The 21,574-nt window shown below is 38.9% G+C and overlaps 2 protein-coding genes across 2 annotated transcripts; one reads left to right on the top strand and one right to left on the bottom strand.

Annotated features, from left to right (window-relative positions):
- The first annotated feature begins 505 nt into the window (after positions 1-505).
- LOC139116164 (epidermal retinol dehydrogenase 2-like) lies at positions 506-4,471 on the top strand. The gene is made up of 4 exons (XM_070678710.1): positions 506-980; positions 2,711-2,955; positions 3,626-3,742; positions 4,102-4,471. Exons 1-4 carry the CDS (start codon positions 528-530, stop codon positions 4,196-4,198), a joined length of 912 nt encoding a protein of 303 aa, XP_070534811.1. The 5' UTR covers positions 506-527; the 3' UTR covers positions 4,199-4,471.
- A 2,068-nt stretch (positions 4,472-6,539) lies between these two features.
- On the bottom strand, positions 6,540-18,834 carry LOC139116413 (nose resistant to fluoxetine protein 6-like). Its single transcript, XM_070679051.1, has 14 exons — positions 18,606-18,834; positions 15,026-15,137; positions 14,385-14,434; positions 13,804-13,894; positions 12,972-13,156; positions 12,028-12,204; positions 11,535-11,631; positions 10,871-11,144; positions 10,381-10,460; positions 9,806-9,913; positions 8,862-9,006; positions 8,333-8,519; positions 7,477-7,619; positions 6,540-6,723 (listed from the first exon to the last, which is right to left on the bottom strand). Exons 1-14 carry the CDS (start codon positions 18,832-18,834, stop codon positions 6,598-6,600), a joined length of 2,004 nt encoding a protein of 667 aa, XP_070535152.1. The 3' UTR covers positions 6,540-6,597.
- Positions 18,835-21,574: the final 2,740 nt, after the last annotated feature.

Here is a 21,574-nt window from a genome sequence, read left to right as displayed (position 1 = left end):
AAACCAAACAGTTACGGTTGTAAACACCAAACTTTTAGTCATGCCATGTCATTTCAAGATCGTGTCTTGCACGGATGAACCCGGCCCGCTCTTTGTGTTGTAATTCTGATATTTCCTTTACAAAATGTGCTTGGGGTTTTACTTTGATATGGAATTCCACAAGTCGGTTATTTTAGTGGAGCGTCGGCGTTCGCACTTTGTTGATTTTGTATCTGATTTTTTGTTTGCTCCCCTTTGAAGAGTGAACTTTTCCCCCAACCGGAACGTAATGATCAATACGGAATTTTGTAGTTTGTATGCATCGATTGTCCCTGGTGTTTGCTCTATCCAGAGCGTACAACTACTACACGCAGTCTATAGACAATGAAATCCGACAGATTGTTGTCCCATGTTTACTTTAAAACGAGGCTACCTGTGTTAGACCTGTGCCCACTACGAAAATTCAGTTCAAGAGCCCGTACTCGAACTTCTCGAGTGCGCAGTCCTGTTTGTCAAGAGGTATTCAAACAACGGTAGCTACGATCGATATGGCCCGACAGAGTTTAAAAGCCCTGTTTGACATGATTGGATTATGTACTTTAATTTTTTGGTCATGGATAAAATTCTTTCTGCCGGCCAGTAAGAAATCTTTGGACGGAGAAATCGTGCTGATTACCGGTGCTGGTAGTGGTATTGGTCGTCTGATGTCAATCAACTTTGCTAAGCAGGGTTCTACATTGGTACTTTGGGATATTAACAAAGAAGGTAACGATGAGACAGCTGAACAGATTAAACAACTTGGAGGTAAAGCCCACAGCTACGTGGTAGATGTGACCAAGAAAGAGGACGTTTATCGTGTTGCTAAACAAGTCACTCAAGAAGTTGGTGATGTTACCATATTGGTCAATAATGCTGGAGTGGTGGCTGGTAAGAAATTATTAGACTGCCCTGATGAACTCATCGAAAGGACCATGGATGTGAACGTCATGGCTGTGTTTTGGGTAATAACCATATTTGTTGATATCTTGCGTAATGCTCCATTCTTCTACGGTCATTTCATGTGGCCTTTTGACGTTTACCGAATAGGTTGCAACTGTCTCTGGTCTTCGGAACAGGGCATGAACCCTGATCGCCGAGCATCAGTAAGCACACTTTCACATCTCATATAAGCCTAGCTGCCACGTTGGGAGAATCACTTGTTTAGTATTTAATTTTCGCGGTTCTGCATGCTATGTTGAAAATATGCAAAATTTTCCAAAACTTTCCCTTCTATCTGTCTGTTTAGATACTGATTCTTTCAATATGGCGGTCGTTTTCAGATTACGTCAGTAGCTGTTTTATCATTTGAAATGCCTACACACCTGTGCAAATATTGAACACTATAATGCCCTGTGAATGCAATTAATTGTAATGAATCCCTGAATTTCTGGATGGATCATGAATCTATTTGAAGTTGTGTACACTTACAAATTGCCTGCAGTTCATCTCACAATGTCAATCCTGACTTAATTTGAACATTTCATCGTCGATGAATCACATTTTACAAAACGAAAGTCATGTGTATTTGATTCTGCCTACACTTCTGATGTCGAAACCTCGTTTATTTGAAGACATGAATTGGGTAACTTTACGCTTTAACATGCTATATTTGATACAGTGACTCGTTAACGATAAAGGTCGTCACCTGATGTCTCGCGTCCCATGTTAATGACCTAATGGCCTATCGGTTACTCCTCATCTGTACGACGACAAGTTAGGTTTTGTGGAACCGTGAATACTGAGGGAGTTATAGGGTCACTTGAATGTTATCAGTGTTTTAGCTCGAATACTTGAAATGGCATGGAGACAGAAGCCGAACACAGAATGTAATGATTGTCAGTTCAAGTACAAATCACCAGGCGAAACACAAGGGGGTGTCCATGCTGATTATACATTCCTGGAAAGACGGGTCTTAAGACAATAAGATAATTCCGAAAAGAACCCTAATTTCTTAAAATTACGGTTTAAATTACTTTAAAAACTCTTATTACTGGCTGCAAACTACCACAATCGTCTCACAAATGAGCAAAAGTTTTTTCACATTTGCCGACAAAATACTTATATACAGCAAATCTGGCTCAATGTCCCTAGTCTCCTCCTGTGTTAAAATTCACAAAAAATAATAATGCAGGGGACAATATCAATGCACTATGGATGGTTGTAGCAGTAAAAACATCGACTGCCACGCAGCGTTTATGTCTTGAAATGCTTGCAAGCGACTTCTTTGTAATTTATTCCAGAGTAAAATCACAATCGATTCTACTTGGACGGGTACAGCCTTAGAATAATATCGAAGTGTATGTCTAAAATAAAGGTTAACTTGAATGCTTGCGAGCGACTTAATGCTGAAGTCTGGTGTAAACTTCGATGGTGACAGCCATAAAAAATACCGAATGCCAAGTACAATGTATTATGGTAAATGTAGGATTTAAATGCAGCTATTAGTTTGTCGGAGGGAATGGGTGTTCGGTCAACCCTTACATGGTATGTAATTCGACTAAAGGAGTTGAGTAGCTCGCCATGAAAGTTGGTAAGTAAGTGACTATGCAAGTTTATACGCGTGGTTGTATAGTTGTAATTGATCTTTTATGTAACAAGGCCAATGTTTATATGTTTAAAAGTGGGGATGCATACTTAGCCATGGAAGGTAAGTTTATTTTAAATTTACTGAAGTTTACGTTTCACTTTCCAGACCATCAAAGCGTTCCTGCCAACAATGATCAACAACAACCGTGGTCATCTGGTAACCATTGGCAGCATAGCAGGTAGCTGTGGATGTCCTGGTTTGGTGGAGTACTGCGCCAGTAAATTTGCTGCAGTTGGTCTCCATGAATCGTTGATGTTAGAAATGGATATACAGAAAGTGACAGGAGTTCATACAACTCTGGTGCAGCCATATTTTATCGATACTGGAATGTTTGATGGTGTGAAAGTTGGGTAAGCAAATATCTCCCCGGGCAAGATTGACAGAGGCAATTGTGTTCAAGTTTGGATTAATCATAGACCCTTTGGCACTTATAGGGTCTATGGATTAATTTCGTATCTGTGAAACGAGTATATGAGTGATGGCTAATTCAATAACTTATTAAAGGTTTACCGAAAGCACTCAAGCGCTGAAACACACGTTGAGACAATGCACGGTATCAAAAGTCGAGCGCTTTGCATCTTGGAAATGCGAAACAGCTTCAAATGACGACAGTGATTCTCCAATAAGATCATCAGCACGAGAGTCGAGCACAGTTATTTTGATTTTGTGATTCAACAGCAAGAAATGATGTTTAAAGCGTAGTTTCCTGATGTCACACGATGAATTCTATCGCGGAATTTGATACCAATTTTCACAAAGTGTCAACCATTCTCTGTCAGTCATTTGATATCTTGATTTGCAATCGACGTTAAGAAGACAGAAGACACTTCGTGTAGACCAATAAATGATATTTAAATTCCCTTTCTGCTCGGTCATTAAGGCGTAAATTGTGAAATACTGCCACAGATTCGATTATTACGTTATATGCGAACAAATATCAAGTTATCAGCGACGTTCACATTGACAAATGCGCAGTTGGTAAGTTAATGATAAGGCCATCTTAATTTATTGTTTTAACAGCATTATACCCATGTTGGAACAAAAATATGTTGCCAAGAAGGTTGTAGACGCTGTTCAGAGCAATCAAAAAGTACTTTGCTTACCAAAGGCTATGTATGTTTTCCCTTATCTAAAATCGTAAGTATGGTAAACATAACCTTGAAGTGTTCCCTATCAACAATAAACGCGAGTCTGTTATCGACTGACTTAAGATGATATTTCATCCACACTGACACACTGCTGAAGTGGTTCTTTCTATCCTGTAGAATGACCCTAAAAACCCGGTTTCTCCGCAAAACAATCTTCGAAATGTTCAGTTTTTTACGCATTTACAGTACTGAAAGGAATACACCTTGACTGCGGTTTCGAATTCCGACTTTCATAAAAAGAGCAAGTACTCATTATTCGTCCTTTATTAAGACAATTACTCTATGATATGTCTGCTATAGTTAACAATACAGTGACAATATAACAATAATTCTGTTTTTTTATTGTAGTTGGATGTCTGTCGACGCCTTTATGAGATTGACATACCTGGTTGGAGGCGGAACATTTATGGAAGACTTTGTCGGAAGACAAAAGATGAACTTTTAGGAGGATTAATAGCTAAAATGATACTTTTCCAAATGACAAAAATAAGGTTAAGGCTTGATTTCAGATTATGTTGTGTATTCTAATTCTTTCGTGGTCCTACTGACAACTTCGAAACCTGCGAATGAAAAACGCTTTTTGAAAGTATGACGCACGCTATGGGGAATGGGTCTGCAGTACAAACATAGGAAGAGAGAAACGTCGAAGCTGTAGGGAAGACAATCTCAATGCAAATGTGTAACAAATAAGTCGATACTATTGAAAGAGAGTTTAATGCACGACCATGCGACAAGATACTTTTATACATTGGTGGAGCAATATTACGTATTATGCTAGGCTATAGTTTATGTATCGAGTTTTCGGGGTTTTTTATCAAAGACTACCCATACGATATAATTACGCCGTTCTACATCATACTCGTCACTGTGGCATGAAATTATAGTGAGTGGTTGCAGAGTATATATGTTACGGTATATTTTTTGTATTTCGTGTCAATGGTGGGTCTTTAAATAGTAAAAAGAATGTTTCATAGTGAGCTAATCATCTTTGATATTAAAACACAGAGGCATCATCGTTGTGTACAGTTGCAGTGACAAAACCTTATGGCATAGTTGTCCATGACAAATATAGTACAAGAAATAAATAATACTAAAATTTAGATTTGCTATTTAGATCATTGATATTGTTAATAATTATTGACAAAAATCTTATTTCAAAATGTTCCTATGTGCATAAGATTCCTATGTTCCTGAATTACACCATGTTTTAATGTTTATAATTCGTTAAAGGCATTGTGAGTGTATGGCCAATGAGGTGAGTCCATTTTGTATGGGTAGCGCACTGATTGGTGTTAACATTACGCACGTAATTTTTTTCAATCCCAGATACGATCACAATAGTGTATTGACTAGTAACGGCGCATGTGCCGCAACAAGAGATGTTAGTGATAGTTTTCAAACAAATGCTTTTTTGCATCTGCTATTAGGACTACATGACATTTCGTTACCATAGAGACGACAAGACACTGCTCAGACAAGCACTGAAACGTACTATATTTATCAAGAGTTTGTTTGAATTGATATTCAAATCAATCCACACCCACTATACAAAGTCGGTGTGATCTTAACATCCCAGCTCAGACTTATACAGAATGTGGCAAAATGAAAACGCTAACATTAGCTTCAACAAACGAATGACAGTCAGAAATGTAGCAAACTTGCCGTTTTACATCGGCATTAGCTTTGTTTCTCGGGTTTCAAACCATGGTATGTTACAATGTAACGTAGACATTATACTAACACTGCGATTCAACATTTTCGCCCGTCTAGAAGTCCTTAAAAACCGGCAACTGACGAATCAATCACAGAGAATCTGTTGTACTGAGAACGACGTTGAATCACCGTTATCACAAATAACAGAAACAACAACAAATTAATATTACAATAGTTTATGAAAACTGTCTGAGAACATATTTGAAAATTTATTACAAGTCACATTTCAACAAATCTGAGGAAATACACGAACTAGGATATATATATATATATATATATATATATATATATATATATCTTACCCGACCATGTTTACTCTACTTGGGGTGGAGACCCGGGACAAAATATAGATCATATGGATACAGTTGACACTTAAAAGTTGGACAAGAAAAGTGTAAATTTGAAATATGCCGCCATCGCAACAATCAGCACTGGATATGATTAATGAAAAGTCAAACAAAAGTCAGGATAACGGAATTGTAAAATAAGTTACCAAATAAAGTTTGAATTTCAAGATTATCGTAAATCACTCTGTTTGACACATAGAACGAATTACATGAAGGATTTACTATCATCAGAAGAAAAAATCATGTGAACTAACGGCGGTCACAGAATTTGTTTGACTTTGTTTTATAGTGATACAGACAAGTAAATAGCGATTTTCGATTTAAAACAGTTGCCAACGACGTTACATGTTGTAACTTGCAACAAATATCAAGCATTTCAGGTTTCCACTATTCATATTAAACATATTACATTCTCACCTGCTTAAATATTTGAATACCCTGTGTATAAGTTTTATAAAAATACGATGAACATCTTTTGGCCTGTAAATTTTACGATAAAATACACACGCTGTGTAAAGCAACAGGGTATATCCAAACACACAGACAGACAGACATATTACTTCAAGTACAAAGTAATTACATCTGTTACTTATGTTTCATGCATTCTACGATCCTCAGATAGTTATTTTGTCTGAGGTTTGCAGGAAACTTAAGTAACAGATGTTATTAACTTAAGTAACAGATGTTATTAATTTGTACTTCAAGTAATTTGTGTAATATATATATATATATATATATATATATATATATATATATATATATATATATGTAAAGTCAAAAATCATTATGAATTTTTGCTTTTACTGGGCAGCAATACTCTTTCTAGACCTATCATCGGGAACTCGACAGCCATCGTGGTAATGAAAGCAACGGCATAGCTGATGACCAGAACACCCAAATATTCGACAGCCTGTAAGGAGATGTACGAAACGATGAGTAAAATATTGACAAGCATGCATGGTATATGATCGCAAAACGCAGGGATTCTCACGAAAAACTCTGGCGCTGTTTACGTTGTATCTTCAAGAAATCTGTTACGTTTCGAAGTAAAGAACCACCTCAAGAGCAAAGACCGCTTTGAAGCCGGTGTGAACTAAGATACTCCATTGGATTTTCCATTGGCTTTGAAGGCAATTGACCAAAATTAAACTTTTTAGCGAAAATCAGGATAATTCTGGTTGACAAACGAAACGGATCCAGTAAACTGCGACCATAAGATATAACTTTAATAGTTAGGAAAAAAGCCTCATGCTCGCGCCCTTCTTTTTTTAAGTCCGAGCCTACTAAAAGCGTCTCGGCCTGCATCGTCGAAATTTTATGGTAAGATCTGAATTCAAATTCAAGTGCAGCGCTCAGATTCTTAATGTATCCAGTACTTGAAGTACGGTGATTCATCTTAGCAATAGTTATATTCAAAAGGAAACACCCGATGTAAAATAATAAGTCAATTCAATAGCCTGCTGATTCGTGATTATTGTTGGCCAGAACAAATTATTAACATACTGGAAGCAGTCCGTTGTGGCCGAATACAGCGTTCTTTTATGATGATATCAATACTTTGGATTACACTGTACTTCATGGTTTAGCTTCCCTTCAAAATGCCATAGATTGGCTGTCAACTTTGGCTTGCCAAAAAGGACAATAGATTGTTCAAAGTACTTACAAAGTGAAAGTCCGTGTAGTACCACAAACTTTGAAATCCGAATGTATATAGGAAGATAACTCCAAGATGAACCAGATAAGCACAATAGTTTATTTTTGCCAGGGGCCGCCAAAAGCTCCAGGATAACAATGCATTGACGGGACCTATGACACAAAGGTAAAAGGATAGGCTACGTTTGGCCACAGTCCTTCAGGTGGTTTTGCAAGCATTGTGTTGCAACATCAAGCAAAACTGTCTATTTCATGAGAGTTGTCTGCTATCGTTAAACCGTTACAACTGAAATTTAATACTGCTGGAAGTTACGTGTTCTTCATTGGTTGCTACTAAGGAGACTTACAATCTTAGCTTTGACTATAGACCCTTTATGGTCCTTGCATAATCCCCCTCCCCATCACATGGAGGGACTGTGGTCCTTGCATAGTCCCCCTCCCCATCACATGGAGGGACTGTGGTCCTTGCATAGTCCCCCCTCCCATCACATGGAGGGACTGTGGTCCTTGCATAGTCCCCCTCCCCATCACATGGAGGGACTGTGGTTCTTTCATAGTCCCCCTCCCCATCACATGGAGGGACTGTGGTCCTTGCATAGTCCCCCTCCCCATCACATGGAGGGACTGTGGTCCTTGCATAGTCCCCCTCCCCATCACATGGAGGGACTGTGGTCCTTGCATAGTCCCCCTCCCCGTCACATGGAGGGACTGTGGTTCTTGCATAGTCCCCCTCCCCATCACATGAAGGGACTGTGATCCATGCTTTAACTTAAAAAGCGAGATTTATAGCATCGCTACATTTGTTTTCATGTACTAGTTCTTATCTTACTATTTTAAAAAAGTAAAAGTGTTAGCTGTCAGTATACCTCCATTGCCAGTAGCACATGCGAATATCACCCATCCAATCGACACGGAGAACGCAAATCGATGCAAAACATTGTAGATGACTGCTGCAAACTGGGGCAAGCGATGACCTGTTACCGTGGGATACACACCGTAAACAACAGCTAAGGCGATAGCGGCAGCAACACACCAAATGCAAAGATTCAAGATCTGCAGAAAGAAATTTGAAATGTAGCGCTGACATAAAACGCCCGATCGGTAGATCTAATTATAGGGCATATTTCTTGACATGGAACACCTCTTGTTCTGTGTGTACCTAATTCACACTTTTCAAACTATTATTTTCCATTCAATATAAATCCTCTGGACAATAATATATTGCTTTCTGTTTAATCTCATCACTGGAGTACATAAATGCTTTTTTGGACAGGCTGTCTAAATTCTAATATATACTGGTTGACGATATGCACATAATCTTTATATGTTTGAGACAAAAGTTTACTAATCTGAAACAGGTATTCCTTATTCATTGCACAGACGTCGAGTACCCACCTTGTTGATTCTGACTGTATTCCCCTTTAATATAAATAGAACGTAACCTAGGCCAACACCGACGAGATACTGAGGTATTCTGTAGTAAGGTTTACCGTATATCCAGTCACCCGTAGCTGGTTCATATTTCGGTGATCGATAAGGCCTGGACAGAGACACAATGCACGAAAAGTTCATATCGACAGAAATATCGTCAGCTAAAGAGAAGCCATATAGGATGTACACCACTCGTGTTTCAGTTGTTTCTGAACTTGAATGCCAAAATATGGATTCACTGATCTCCGGCAACGATATCTTCGTTTTAACACAAACCTGAAATTGGAGTACTTATTCCAACTAGGCTTTCATACAGTAAAATTACTGGTCCTGTAATCGCACTGTAAAGTCTAATTCAAGAGAGGTATATTCGGGTAAATGTTAAGTTCACTTCAGTTAGAAGTTGCCAGTGTAGTACTGCGGTACTGTAATTGTATAGTGTATTGTTCAGGTCAGCACACGTATCATTTCGAAGCCTTAAAATTAATTATTGAAGTCGCTGGATAACATGCTTTGTAGATCTATCCCTTCCCTAATTCATACAATACATGCAAACTCTTCACAGACTGAATGGCTAGCACTAAAGAAATGAAAATACGAAAATTCGCACAGACGCCCATTTTTGGAAGGAAGCCATAACCAGAAACCGTCCTCTTCTTTTGGTTTCACTGAGTCAATGTTTGTGTACAGATTACAGCCGTGTGTGGGACGAAATGGTAAACAAGTCTTAAATTAGTGAGAACATTCGATGACAAATAAACACATGCTTTATTGGAAAGAGATGGTGTGACTGTCACGAGTAAAGCATGCCCATTTCCCAGTATCATCACTACATGATCCTGTCATGAAGCTTATCGTTGCAAACTCTGAGATGTGGCAAAGGAACTGAAAGGGTATCTTTACTGTACTTTTGATCCAAGCCTGCAGGCATACCCTGAACGGTGACGAGGTAAGCACAGATACCAAAGGAACAAAGGATGGTTCCAAGTGACAGACCTAGCCCTGCTCGCCAGGATCTGAAAATGAGTATGAATGGTAACTGTAAGTGTGCGACACAGCACTGATTGGTTTATATAATTTGGTTGGTGAATTCGAAGTCGCTTCTGATCATGACAATGTACTTTTAAAATACCGTAATAATTTTGCATGTGTTTCCATGCACGAAACTTGAACGCTAAGAAAATATTTGATATACTATCCGGTAGAAGTCTGGCGTTTTGTTTAAACAGGTAAAAGCCGCTGTTTTCAAACTTTGTTCTCATAATGGTTCTTAATAACATTGACTACGTTGTGTCAGTTCCTTGGTTTTTAAAATCTTTTTTTTTGTTTTCAAACAACGTTCATACAAAGCAATTGTGGCATTACTTACATTGAAAACTTAATCATGAAACCGCTTTTGTTGAAATACCGTGAAAGGTGTTTGATGAATTACACGTGTCATGTAGCATTTATGACACAGAGAAGCAAACCGTGTACAACTTACTTGTAAAACGTGATTATGAAGATGGGACTGATAATGTAGAGCTGCATGTCCACTGCCAGATACCACGACCATCCCATACACTATGTAACAAAACCATAGGACAGTTGACCTTTGCGATTTTGCCTGCAGTAACCATTCTATTTCTGACACTGAACATTTCCGTGTCGTTTCACTAGAAAGTTACTCATAAAGGAAGCCGCCATGTTTCTTCTTGCATCTTAAACTTTACCGTCATCAAGTCGAGAAGCGAGAAATATGATCACCACATTTGCCTACGATGTCTCTGAGTTGACTGTGGCGTTTTGTTGATGTTCAATGACAGTCGGAAATCGGATCTACCTTGATTCTCCAAGTCAAGGGGCATTTTAGACGCTTATTATGTGAAACAGGTTTTCCTATATATAGTTGGTGTTTGCTACCGCCGCCATCTCAATTGTGAAATGTTAATTTTCGTGGATCTCACCTATGATGAACACCCAAATCAACTCACCTCGCTAACTGTTCCTGGAAACGGATAGAGATTGTTAATATACAACATATTAGCCCACCATTTGTTTTGACATACTTCCTGAGCTCCGTACCAAGAGAACCACCATACACCATTCCCCATGTGTAGAGTCAGCGTGGCGTACATCATCAGGCAAAACGCATATACGGGTGTCAGTCTCCAATAGCGATGTAAATAGAACAACCACCAGCGGTGTTTTCCGGGCCCACCACACTTGTCAAACTGTTGAAGGGTCAGGTAACTAACCAAAAGACCGCTGAAATGGCAGAGAGATTGTTCTCAGTAATACTAAATAAACGTTTATTGCCAGCATATGCGTTTCGTCATTGGCCGAAAGTAGCGTTGAACTGTCATTATTATTACCATACTCTTGCTCCAACAGGAGTAACCCTGCCAAATCTGAGTACAATCAAATATAGTAATGTAAGCCTCTCGAGGGGCGACAGACAGTTTTCCTGAATAGCACAGAAACAAGCCATCGCCATCTCTTCTTTTGATTTCAATGATTGGTACTAATGCCTCTCTCTCTCTCTCTCTCTCTCTCTCTCTCTCTCTCTCTCTCTCTCTCTCTCTCTCTATATATATATATATATATTAAGAAATCAAAATTACATTACAAAACTTGGTGTCAAAGTAAATTATTTACCTTAAGACGAGAAATCCTTCGACTCCAAGATGGCCCTGCCATAGGACGGTAGCTGTCCATCTCTGATATACGACATCGGTTATAAAGCGATAATTTTCTATAATTATAAGACATTGCTTGTCATGACGTTGTTACGTATTGGTAGGGAAGAGCGTTTATTAAGCCAGTTTTAGGTTCTTGATAAACAGAATGACAAGTCATTGTCAACGTCATACTCCCCAATGTGTTAGAGACGTTGGAAACCGTTGACGGAAATGATGGTCATATTGCATTGTATGATGGTCACGAAGCAAACCAACGGGCATATGTATGGCATCGGGGGTAATCATTGTACAAGTTTGAATGAAATGCTCCAGGCATCTCTGAGAAATTTGTGAGAACGAACGCACGCAGACTCGACCAAATCTATAAGTTCCCCGGACTTTGTCCTTGGGGACTAAAAGTATATATATGACTGGTTTCGCTGAAATGTCGCAAAACGTCGAGTACTTACCAGAATATGATGGACTTGATCCAAGATATAAATACGAATGTAGCAGAATAATCCAGAACATACTGAGAACACGAATTCCATTCAAACAAGAAATGCTTCCACGTCCAGCATCGGTATTCAATATCTTCCGACCAGAGTCCAGTACAGAAAATGTCAAGAGACATTTGGAAGCGACGCCTATTAAGAAAAAAACCAGACAATAATTGTCATGTTACACATTCACAAGCACTATTTACTGGGATAGTTTATAACAGCACACTCTGCAGGAGCAGTCAGCGTTTAGAGTGAAACACTGATTTGTGATACCGTGGCTGTACGAAATGAAACCAATGAATTGTGCTTTGGCAGGAATTGAATGGAGAAATTTAATCCTTCAGTATGTTTTTCAAGTTACGGATCATCCGGGGTGTTGTCATATTTTCTGTCACACCGTTAAAATCTGACAAAGAGCGACTGATGGCACACTCTGCGCAGATTGTTTTATTGCGATGCGCAAAGAAAATTCTAATTAAGAACACTGTTTCAAAGAATCGGTTAACGCAAAATTCTTCTACTTCTCTTGTAGATCATATTGAAACTCTTTGGTCTTTGTCATAGTTGTTACCATAAGACCGCTTACACTGTGGCGGAGAGATTGTGCAAACCCAATAACAAATAGCCTAGCGACTGTTTCATGAAAGATGAGGAAACATGTGGTGGCGGGGTTAAAACCGTTCAAGTCAAAACCAGACCGTAAAAGGAAGAAATCTCGTCCGGAAACACCACAGCTATGGACCCTCAGCTACATTGCAGTGGACGTGCTCACCACTTAAATTTTGCTTGGTTAAATCACGATCCTTCCATTAAAGGGCTGTAGTTAAATTACTGATTTGCAAAATTTTGCATAACAAAAAAATTGGAGAATTATAGGTATGTAAATCATAAAGCACCAATTAGCAGCGTACCTGGGTTTTTGGTGGCATGCTGTTTCATGATTAGATTTTCCTCTTCATTTCCGATGTGGTCGCGAATTTCCGTGTGTGCGTTCACTTCAGGGTCTGAATTTACTGAACTGTCTGCCCTAATCATACGGTATACGTCGTAAATGGTGCCAACTAATATTGCAGCCAGTAAAACAGAACAGATCACTCTAAAAAAATAAAATAACTATTTTAAAACCGTAGAAAATTGTAATCCTTTACGTATACCTTTGAGTGTATGGCAGAAAAAAATTGATTAGCATGGAGTATTCTAAAGTACTTTCCAATACGACACATGAAAGAGAATAAGTTGTGAGATAAAGCGGAAGCACCTGATATGGTGGTATGTCAAGAACTGTGCACTTATTGACAACTGTGTACAATTCTCACACCTATAAGGAAGCTTATGGTGTCAACTTGAACGTGACAACGGAAGTTATTTCATGCTTGACGCTCTTATTAAACTTTTAATTTTCTAGTGATACAATGAAATGAAGTTAGCATAGTTTGCCGTACTTTGATATAACACCATTCGAAAGCTTTGCACATTTTTGATTTGGAAAAAAGTTGAAAATTAATTGATAACGGTGTGGAACAAACAGTTTTGCTGGTGGGAACCTTTGCAAATTTAAGTTCTGTCAATATCTAGCTAAATGTGCAAACAAATACACAGGGAATTGAACTGTTCCTGTTATTGCATGACAATCGCACTCAAGTATGTCCATGGCCGTGCTGCATAAACGGGATTGAGCAATTGTCCATTATATTAGGAGCCGTCCATGTTTTATGGTTTCATAACAATTCAAAATACACGTACATTGCCGCGATGTCTCCATCGCGAAGGGAATACTGCCGATAGCAGGTAACAGATGTGTCGTAGTACGGACTCTGCTGTTGGTGTTGGTAGCCTGCAAATACGGACATATTTTAATAAAGCCATGTTACAATATTCATTTGATTGGTATAAGTGTATATTCTTACCAGATACACCGACAACATTCCTTCGAGGATGACTGCTTCGAGGAGCCACTTTCTAATATTCTTTCTTTGATCTACACACTATCCGCGAAGACAATCGGTCATTTCCATATATATGTGATTTTCCACGACTCGTACAGTTATCCCAACACAATTGCCATGTAATAGGAAACGTGATTTTTTATATCGGAGAGATTTACTCCAAAGACTGTTTCCCTCTGCAGAGATTTCAGGGGACTTCAACTTCAAGCCAACATCAATCCTGTCTCCCATCATAGTATTTACTATCAACGTGGTTATTGTATATTCTTGGTATCAATAATCAATACAGTCATCATAATTGATAGACGAAATTGCCTTCAGGTTCCTATGAACCTGGCGATAATGCCCGACAGGTACTAAGTCTATGAATATGCATACCTTCAAATACCAATATGGTGACGTCATTCTCTGATTCTCTGTACAGGAATCTGGAAAACACGTTCCCATGAACAACGCATTATAGTCCTAAAAGACAAAGTGAACACAGGACGAGTTTATTTGCATTTTGACACCCGCCATGAGACACAATTGACAATGTAGACCAAGGGAACGAGAGTACCTCAAGGGTCTGGGATATTGTTGTTTATATGGCTGATCTGTCTCCTTTTGGGAAGGGACAAAAACAATCAAGCGCCACTTTCACAACATAGTCGTCATCAAAGTATTTCCCAAGAAACTTTTTGCAACGATACACTCTCATGCAGAATTTAATCAAAAAGGTCAGTTTGTATTAAATTTCTTACATTTATTTTTATTTCTTACTGTTGTTTTTTATTTTTATGCCATGAAAACGGTATGAAAGATGCAAGTACTAGGGCTTTACGTCACTGCTATCACATTGATTGTATAACATTTCTTAGCAAATCAATTAACCAATAAATGAACAAAAAAGTATGGAAAGGATGAAATCGAGATGGGGAGCGTAAAACACTGATTATTTTACAATTTTGACGTCAATCATATTTAGACAACTTACTTTATCAACCACAGTGCTTGTGGGACAATAAAGGCTTCCAAACTCCTTGCCACTCTGCTGTGGATCAGCGTGAACACACATCCAATAGTTACCAGGATCTTTGAGGTTATGGGTCAGGTCATAATCTGTTCTGAATGATCCACTTGATTCGTACACTGGAAGGGTATGGTAACAATACATGGTGTAGTACATCATTGTGGAATACAGGGACCGAGTGACGTAGATTTCCATTACTCAAACATATTACAATAAACAATGCTAAGTGAAATATTTGACACGCTCTCTTTCCTTTTCTTAACTCCACATTCTGTGTGTTGGACTTGAGACAACATAAGGCAGTAGAAGCAAGACTGCAAAGGAACTGTGAGGTCTATAGGAAAGAACCATTTGATTTCGGGGGGGGGTTTGGAGGAAATGGGTATGGAAGCAATGTTTTTCACGTCAAGGTGGCAGCAACTTTTTCTATGTCCTGTAATTACTGGACATTCAGACATTGCTGGGTCAGTTTCTCCTTTTTCTTCTTCTTCACCTGCCGACAATTTTTCCCCCAAAAAAATCCCCCAGTCCCTCCCCAGAAATCAAATGGTTCTCCCTGTAAACCATTAAAAGTGGAGTTTATGCGTCCGTGCATGCATGGATAAACCAAATGTGCTCGTGGTAGTAGGCCTACACCAATACGTACAAGTTGAACTCCCTTGGTGCCTAAGGGATATAGCGGACCCTGGTAATTTACAGAAAATTAAGGGGCCAGACCCTCGGAAACAATTCGTTCCCTGTGTCTCCCTCTTTGTAACTTTATGTCTGTATGTCCCCCAATCGTTCACAAATCAAAGCGTGTCTGAACGATCATAATAATTACGGTTTTCCGTAAGGGAAATTGAACATTATTCATCTAAAAACCTAACATTTCGTCTCACTGCTATTTCTAATCATTTTAATTAATTTCAAGAAATTAAAAAAAGTTTTTGTTTGAGGTGCCACCCAAAAGAGAAATAAGTGTATACTGAAGTTCACCAAAATTATTTTCAGATGCAGATGCATGCTGAGATTGAGGAAGAATGCCAGATTTATTGCGCAATATATTCTTCTGTGGTGCCGACTCCTATAGTTTGTGTAGATGATGTCATTAAAGCCCCTGTAGCTGTAACTCTTGAAATTTGTTGACCTGAGAGAAAGGTTTTCTATTTTCTCTGGTTTTCTTTAAATTCTACAAACTTAAGGATGTAGTCTTTTACTACTGAAAAATTGGACAAGCAAATTTAAATTTTCACCGTTATTTCGATTTCCCGCCATTTTTAAAAGTTGGTAATATTACAAAGAAAACAAAGCATATGATGTCCAAGCGGAAAACATTCAGTATTATGCATTATATTGGATTACTCCGTTGTTTCTGTGAAGATTCCTATGCATGTAGGCACGACGTATAGTGTTTTTGCTTTATTTGCATGAGGGCGCCATTTTACGTTTGGGCAAAAGTTTATTATTTATCTTGCTCGAAATTGCACATGCAGTCCCAGTAGAGAGTTTATTATACTTGTATAAACACCCCTCAATGAGTACATTCCCGCGAACTTGTTTTAGTTTGGAAGTAAAATCACAAAAATAATGCTCAAGGATACAGCTATTGGGCCTTTAAAGAACTTTCTCTTGGATTCCTGCAAGTTCGTTTCAATGTGAAACATAAAATTTATAGTCAAGGGAAAATGTTGACCGATTCATCATAGCCAAATACGTTTTTCTCTTTTTGGAGGAACGAAATGCTTTGTTTAAACATTTTCGGACTTCAGTTTTGTTTGGATTTTTTGACAAGATTCTGTAAGAAAGTCAGCAAGACGTGATTTCATTGCGAACACTTTATCTTCAAGTCTGACAGACCGATTTAATTGGTCTGCACAGGGACTGTGATCTGCAAAATAAATATGCTTTGACATTTTGACAGACGCTGTCAATGCTATGGATGAATTAAGGCTGTACCGAAACTAAAGTTGCAACTAATTCAATGATAATGATATATGATAACAAGCGGACCCCTTGGTGGCCAACTCCAAGTCAAAGTTTCTCGTGGTAAATCCTTGGTGGCCAACTCCAAGTCAAAGTTTCTCCTGGTAAATCCTTGGTTGGAGCACAACTGACTACAGTAATTTGTAACAGGGGAAGGGCCCGAAATTGAAGATTTCTATAGATGTTAACGTAACGAGAAACTGAATTCTAACTTTTTCCATTTTCATATTTAGCCCCTTGTGAACATACGAAAACACATAGGCCAGGGGTATAAAATAGGGTAGGTTAGTTCAAAGGAAATGACTAATTGTCTCGTCCCCTCAACTTTAAAATTAGTGATGGTTCCTCTCATAGGGTGGGCAATGGTCATAAGACGACGATGTTCTTGAGAAAGGTCTCACAGCATTTTAGAAAAAAATGTCTGTTGTACGATTGTCAATAGTCTGTTTGTTGAAATATCCATGAATAATGTACTCTCATATCCTCAATCTGCGACAACCTTTCGTGTCCTTCACGCTGATTTCTAACAAAGACCATGCAATACTTTCATGATATCTTTAAAATGGCAACACCAGCTAGTATCTTTTCCGACTTGTCAACTTAAGATTTCATTATTTTACAGGTTTTTATTCCTATTGAGGGTACATCAAATACTAATGTTATAGGAATCAGTCAAACAGGCAGAGACATATGCAAATGTTAGTATAACAGTACTTCTTATCAATGATAAATGGCAGTGCGATCACGCACTAGCTTTCTTTCTTTATACCACAGGTGGAGAGTCTGTGTTTAAACGTTTTGCAGGGGAAGCTATGTCAACAGTAAACCAAACGTTTTCGACGAGAACAATCGGCCCGATTTGTGACAGCGTGGTGAACGAACTTCAAACTCCCATAGACTGAACGGTGGCCACTCCTAATTGTAACTCGACAGCTTTGTTAGAAAAATGGGTCATGTGCAAGTCTATCACACACCTGACTGACATTGTCAACAATGATTACTGTGATCAAGGACAGCCAACAAGGCGGGGCTAACCCATGCGGCCAAAATATGGCAGCAGGGGCTTTTGTAGTGGAGAGAGGGCAATCGGGAGGGTTTTTAGGGGGAGTGGAAGCAGGGAGATTTCCTGTTACGAAGTCTGAAGACTTAAGCTTATGTGCGAGAGGGTGAAAATGTCAAATCGAAACGGGAGGGCAGTTACGCGTTCTATGATTTTCCTCCGTCGAATCGTAGCGGAAGAAATTACGAACAGCCCAGTTCCCCTTGAATTTTAATTTTCTTCAAAAGTACGTTAAACCATAGAAAGTAATTTCTCTACTGGCTATGGTTTAATTACACGTTTGTATACTCCTATAATTACAATTTCTCAAATCAGGTGGGCCTGACCGTTTCTTTTGTACCATGGAGGTACTTACACTAGTGAGTGCATGCACATCCATGATTGCACAAACCACGGTTCCTACAGGGACCATGCACAAACTGAAGTCCTCTATTAAAATCTCAGTGAGTCTAACTTTATGTTTGTATCGTGAAAACGAACGCCCAACAAGTAAACTGTCCCCAGTGTCAGACCATGCAGATACCAAAAGACCGAGCATGTTGAGTAAGACCTACAAACTTACTTTCTCGTGCGTAGGTCTTTGCCATCAGCAGATCAAGACCAAACCCCTGCATGTTACGGTAACATGACAGTGTGACGTTCTTCAGTGGGTTCCCTGTAGCGTTAGGGTTTGGCCATTCTGTCAGTACGCCAAACACGGAGTCCATGATATTCGGCTTCTGTGCATTTGACGTGGTCAAGATCGTCACCAATATAAAACAGCCGGTGATCAGTGACCGACGCAGCGCCATGATCGTGCAAAAGAGATGTGACCGACACTGTGTCAGGTGACAAGGCAGGCAGGTCATGTATTCGTCACATGATGGGGAAAATACAAAGGTAGTTGTCGGCTGTTCCGTTAGACGGCATAACTCCCTAAGCTCATAATAGTGTTTAGGTCATCGAAACCTCTTAGGGGAGAACCATTTGATTTCGGGGGGGTATGGGAGCAAATTTTTTTTTCCTGTCAGAGTGACAGCATTTTTTTTTCTACTGTCAGACCTCCATCAATTTTTTTTTCCAAATGGGGTAGCAGTGCAAATTTTTTTTATTGGTCATCAAGATTGTACTGCGTTCTATATTAGGGAGTCGTCATTATTTACGGCCTGAAACTCTGAAATTTCGAGTGACCCCCCCCCTCGCCAACCATGATGAATTTGAGTAACCTCCCTCTCTAACTCTGAAATTTTGACTGATCCCCCCCCCCCATTTAGAAAAGTTAAATACCAATACTTGTAATTGTAAAATTTACAAAATACAGCAAAAGTAAAGACCTTTCAAAGCCTGATGTATCCTGCTAGACTATCATCAGTTATCTCATGATGGTTCAAAAAAGGTGAACCCAAAAAATGAAATTCAAAGTCACAATAAAATAAAGATATAAAAGCTCACGCAGTATCTAACCATAAAGTATATTGTTTAATTTGGATGGGTATTATGACAGGGTTTTCACTAGGATATCTGACCGGCAGAATTTGAAAGTACAGGAGGAGAACACGCGAGAGGCTTAGAGGGAAAGTGTCACAGGGGCTTTCCCCTATCTTGCATGGAAATTTTTAAGATATTGATGTGCAATGGTGCAGTCTGGTGCAATCTGAGAGGTATTTTTCAATTTTTTTACTTAGTGAAACTGTTAGAATACCCCAAGGGGGAGAGCACGAGAGGGGGGTTCCTCCTCTCGTATTGGAAATTTTGAGAAATTGATATGTTTAATGGTGCAATCTGAGAGGAGTTTAAGTTTATTTTGCACTCGGTAAAACTGTTTGAAAATGACATTGAACACTGATATGTTTTACATTTTTTGCATGATCAGTGTTTGAGTCACAATATTTAACAACCAAAAATGACAATACAATTTGTGAAAAACAGTTCATATAAAGGAAAGTGATATGAGGCAACTCCACACATCGGCTCTATCAAGTTTGTTCAATATTACGATATGGTGAATAAAAGGATCATTGCATTTATTTTGTGTGGAATACATGGCGAGACACCAGTCAAATGATCCCCTTTAGATAGTGCCTATGCCATTGAGATATTGCAAGAGAAATCCTGAAATATGATTTCTTGGGTCAGAAGAAAAGGGAAGGAAAACATTGGGTGTACTGAGGTGTAAAGTAGACCTATGTAGTGCATGCTTATATCATAAGTGCTGGGAAAAAAACATAAGAATTGCGTGGTAAAAATATTTGTGCCGCCTATGGCGGCGCGCCGGCAAAGAATACCGTACATGAGAATAAAGTTTCCAAATTCAGCTAATTTCTGGTACATTGTGACAATTTTTTTTCACTTCTGTCTGTTATGACAATTATTTTTCCTCAGGCCATGACAGGATCAATTTTTTTTTTCTTCTATCTCACCTGGTGACAAATTTTTTTTCTCAAAATCCTCCATACCCCCCTCCCCCCGAAATCAAATGGTTCTCCCCTAATCCGTGAAGGTATGGAGGAAGTGCTATATCTCCATGGCGAAGGTAAACAAGCCAAACCAGCTTACTAAAACCACAGTGCTTTTGCTAAGGGCGGTAAGTAAGTAAATGTTACCGAGGTTCCCCTGTCATTTTACCCGGGTTCCCTTAGTATATCAATGCAATCAGGTTAGGGGACAGAAGAAATGTTACCTGGCCATTTACGGAATTTCACCAGTGTTCCCAAACCTTAGCAAAAACACTGAACCACTATTCAAGTCGCTCGATCACCGTGACGGACACGAGAGCACTTCTGCAAAAGGTGTGTATTTTTGTCGTCGTGGTAGCGAGGTACATCACGATCTCCGTGCAGAAAATTTCGAGATAAAAGACGGAATTGAGTCAACACTACAGGCCTACCATTCATTGTATTCGAGCAACGTCAATCTTCTGAGTGAAGCATGCTTCAATAATTGGCTCATCATGAGCGTCGGTCGTCATCGAAACGAAGGAAGCATCAGTTCCTATGTCAGGGATACATCGATTCAAAGAGAATGGCGGAAAAGTTGACATCTGCAATTGACATGACAGACCAAGTGTCTGTTAATGATGGCTACACCCAGAGTTCATCCGTTGCAACTGTAAATCATTATTCAGGTCAACAGTCTCGACCACTTGTAAACATTGGTTTCCCAAAATCAGCTGAGGTATCTCTTTTCGCAGGTGCTATGACCATCGGCAGAATTTTCCATATTTTTCCAGGGACAGCACCAAACACGATTTGGGATAATTTGATGGTGAAGTAATGCCGATTTAATCTACAAATGTAACCTCTTCTGCTTTTCTTTTTACATAACACACTTATTTTTATAAGTAATTTTTAATATTGCAACATTCAGCTATATGGCACCTAACACGTTTGAGAAATTTGAAAAATATGAAAATCCAATTATCCCAAATAAGTTCCAATCGTGTTACCAGTAGATGCTCGGACGTTTCCTCCCATTCGCAAAGTAATCCAATCAAACATTTCCAAAATTTTCCAAACTCAAGATAACAATGAAATAATTGAAGTTGCAGCAAAA

The sequence above is a fragment of the Ptychodera flava genome, chromosome 17, assembly GCF_041260155.1.
Source record: "Ptychodera flava strain L36383 chromosome 17, AS_Pfla_20210202, whole genome shotgun sequence".
NCBI lineage: Eukaryota > Metazoa > Hemichordata > Enteropneusta > Ptychoderidae > Ptychodera > Ptychodera flava.
The sequence above is the reverse complement of the archived record's forward strand: the minus strand, read 5'-3'. Positions and strand labels throughout refer to the sequence as shown.

Bases quoted from the DNA above. Each gene is read 5' to 3' on its own strand.
- LOC139116164 (XM_070678710.1), top strand. From the start codon at position 528: ATGGCCCGACAGAGTTTAAAAGCCCTGTTTGACATGATTGGATTATGT. The intron at 981-2,710 runs GTAATAACCATA...TTCACTTTCCAG, and splicing joins ACGTCATGGCTGTGTTTTGG to ACCATCAAAGCGTTCCTGCC. The intron at 3,743-4,101 runs GTAAGTATGGTA...TTTTTATTGTAG, and splicing joins GTTTTCCCTTATCTAAAATC to TTGGATGTCTGTCGACGCCT.
- LOC139116413 (XM_070679051.1), bottom strand. From the start codon at position 18,834: ATGGCGCTGCGTCGGTCACTGATCACCGGCTGTTTTATATTGGTGACG. The intron at 14,435-15,025 runs GTTTGGAAGCCT...CGTGTTTTCCAG, and splicing joins CCACAGCAGAGTGGCAAGGA to ATTCCTGTACAGAGAATCAG. The intron at 9,007-9,805 runs GTACAGTAAAGA...GTCTCTGTCCAG, and splicing joins CCTGCAGGCTTGGATCAAAA to GCCTTATCGATCACCGAAAT.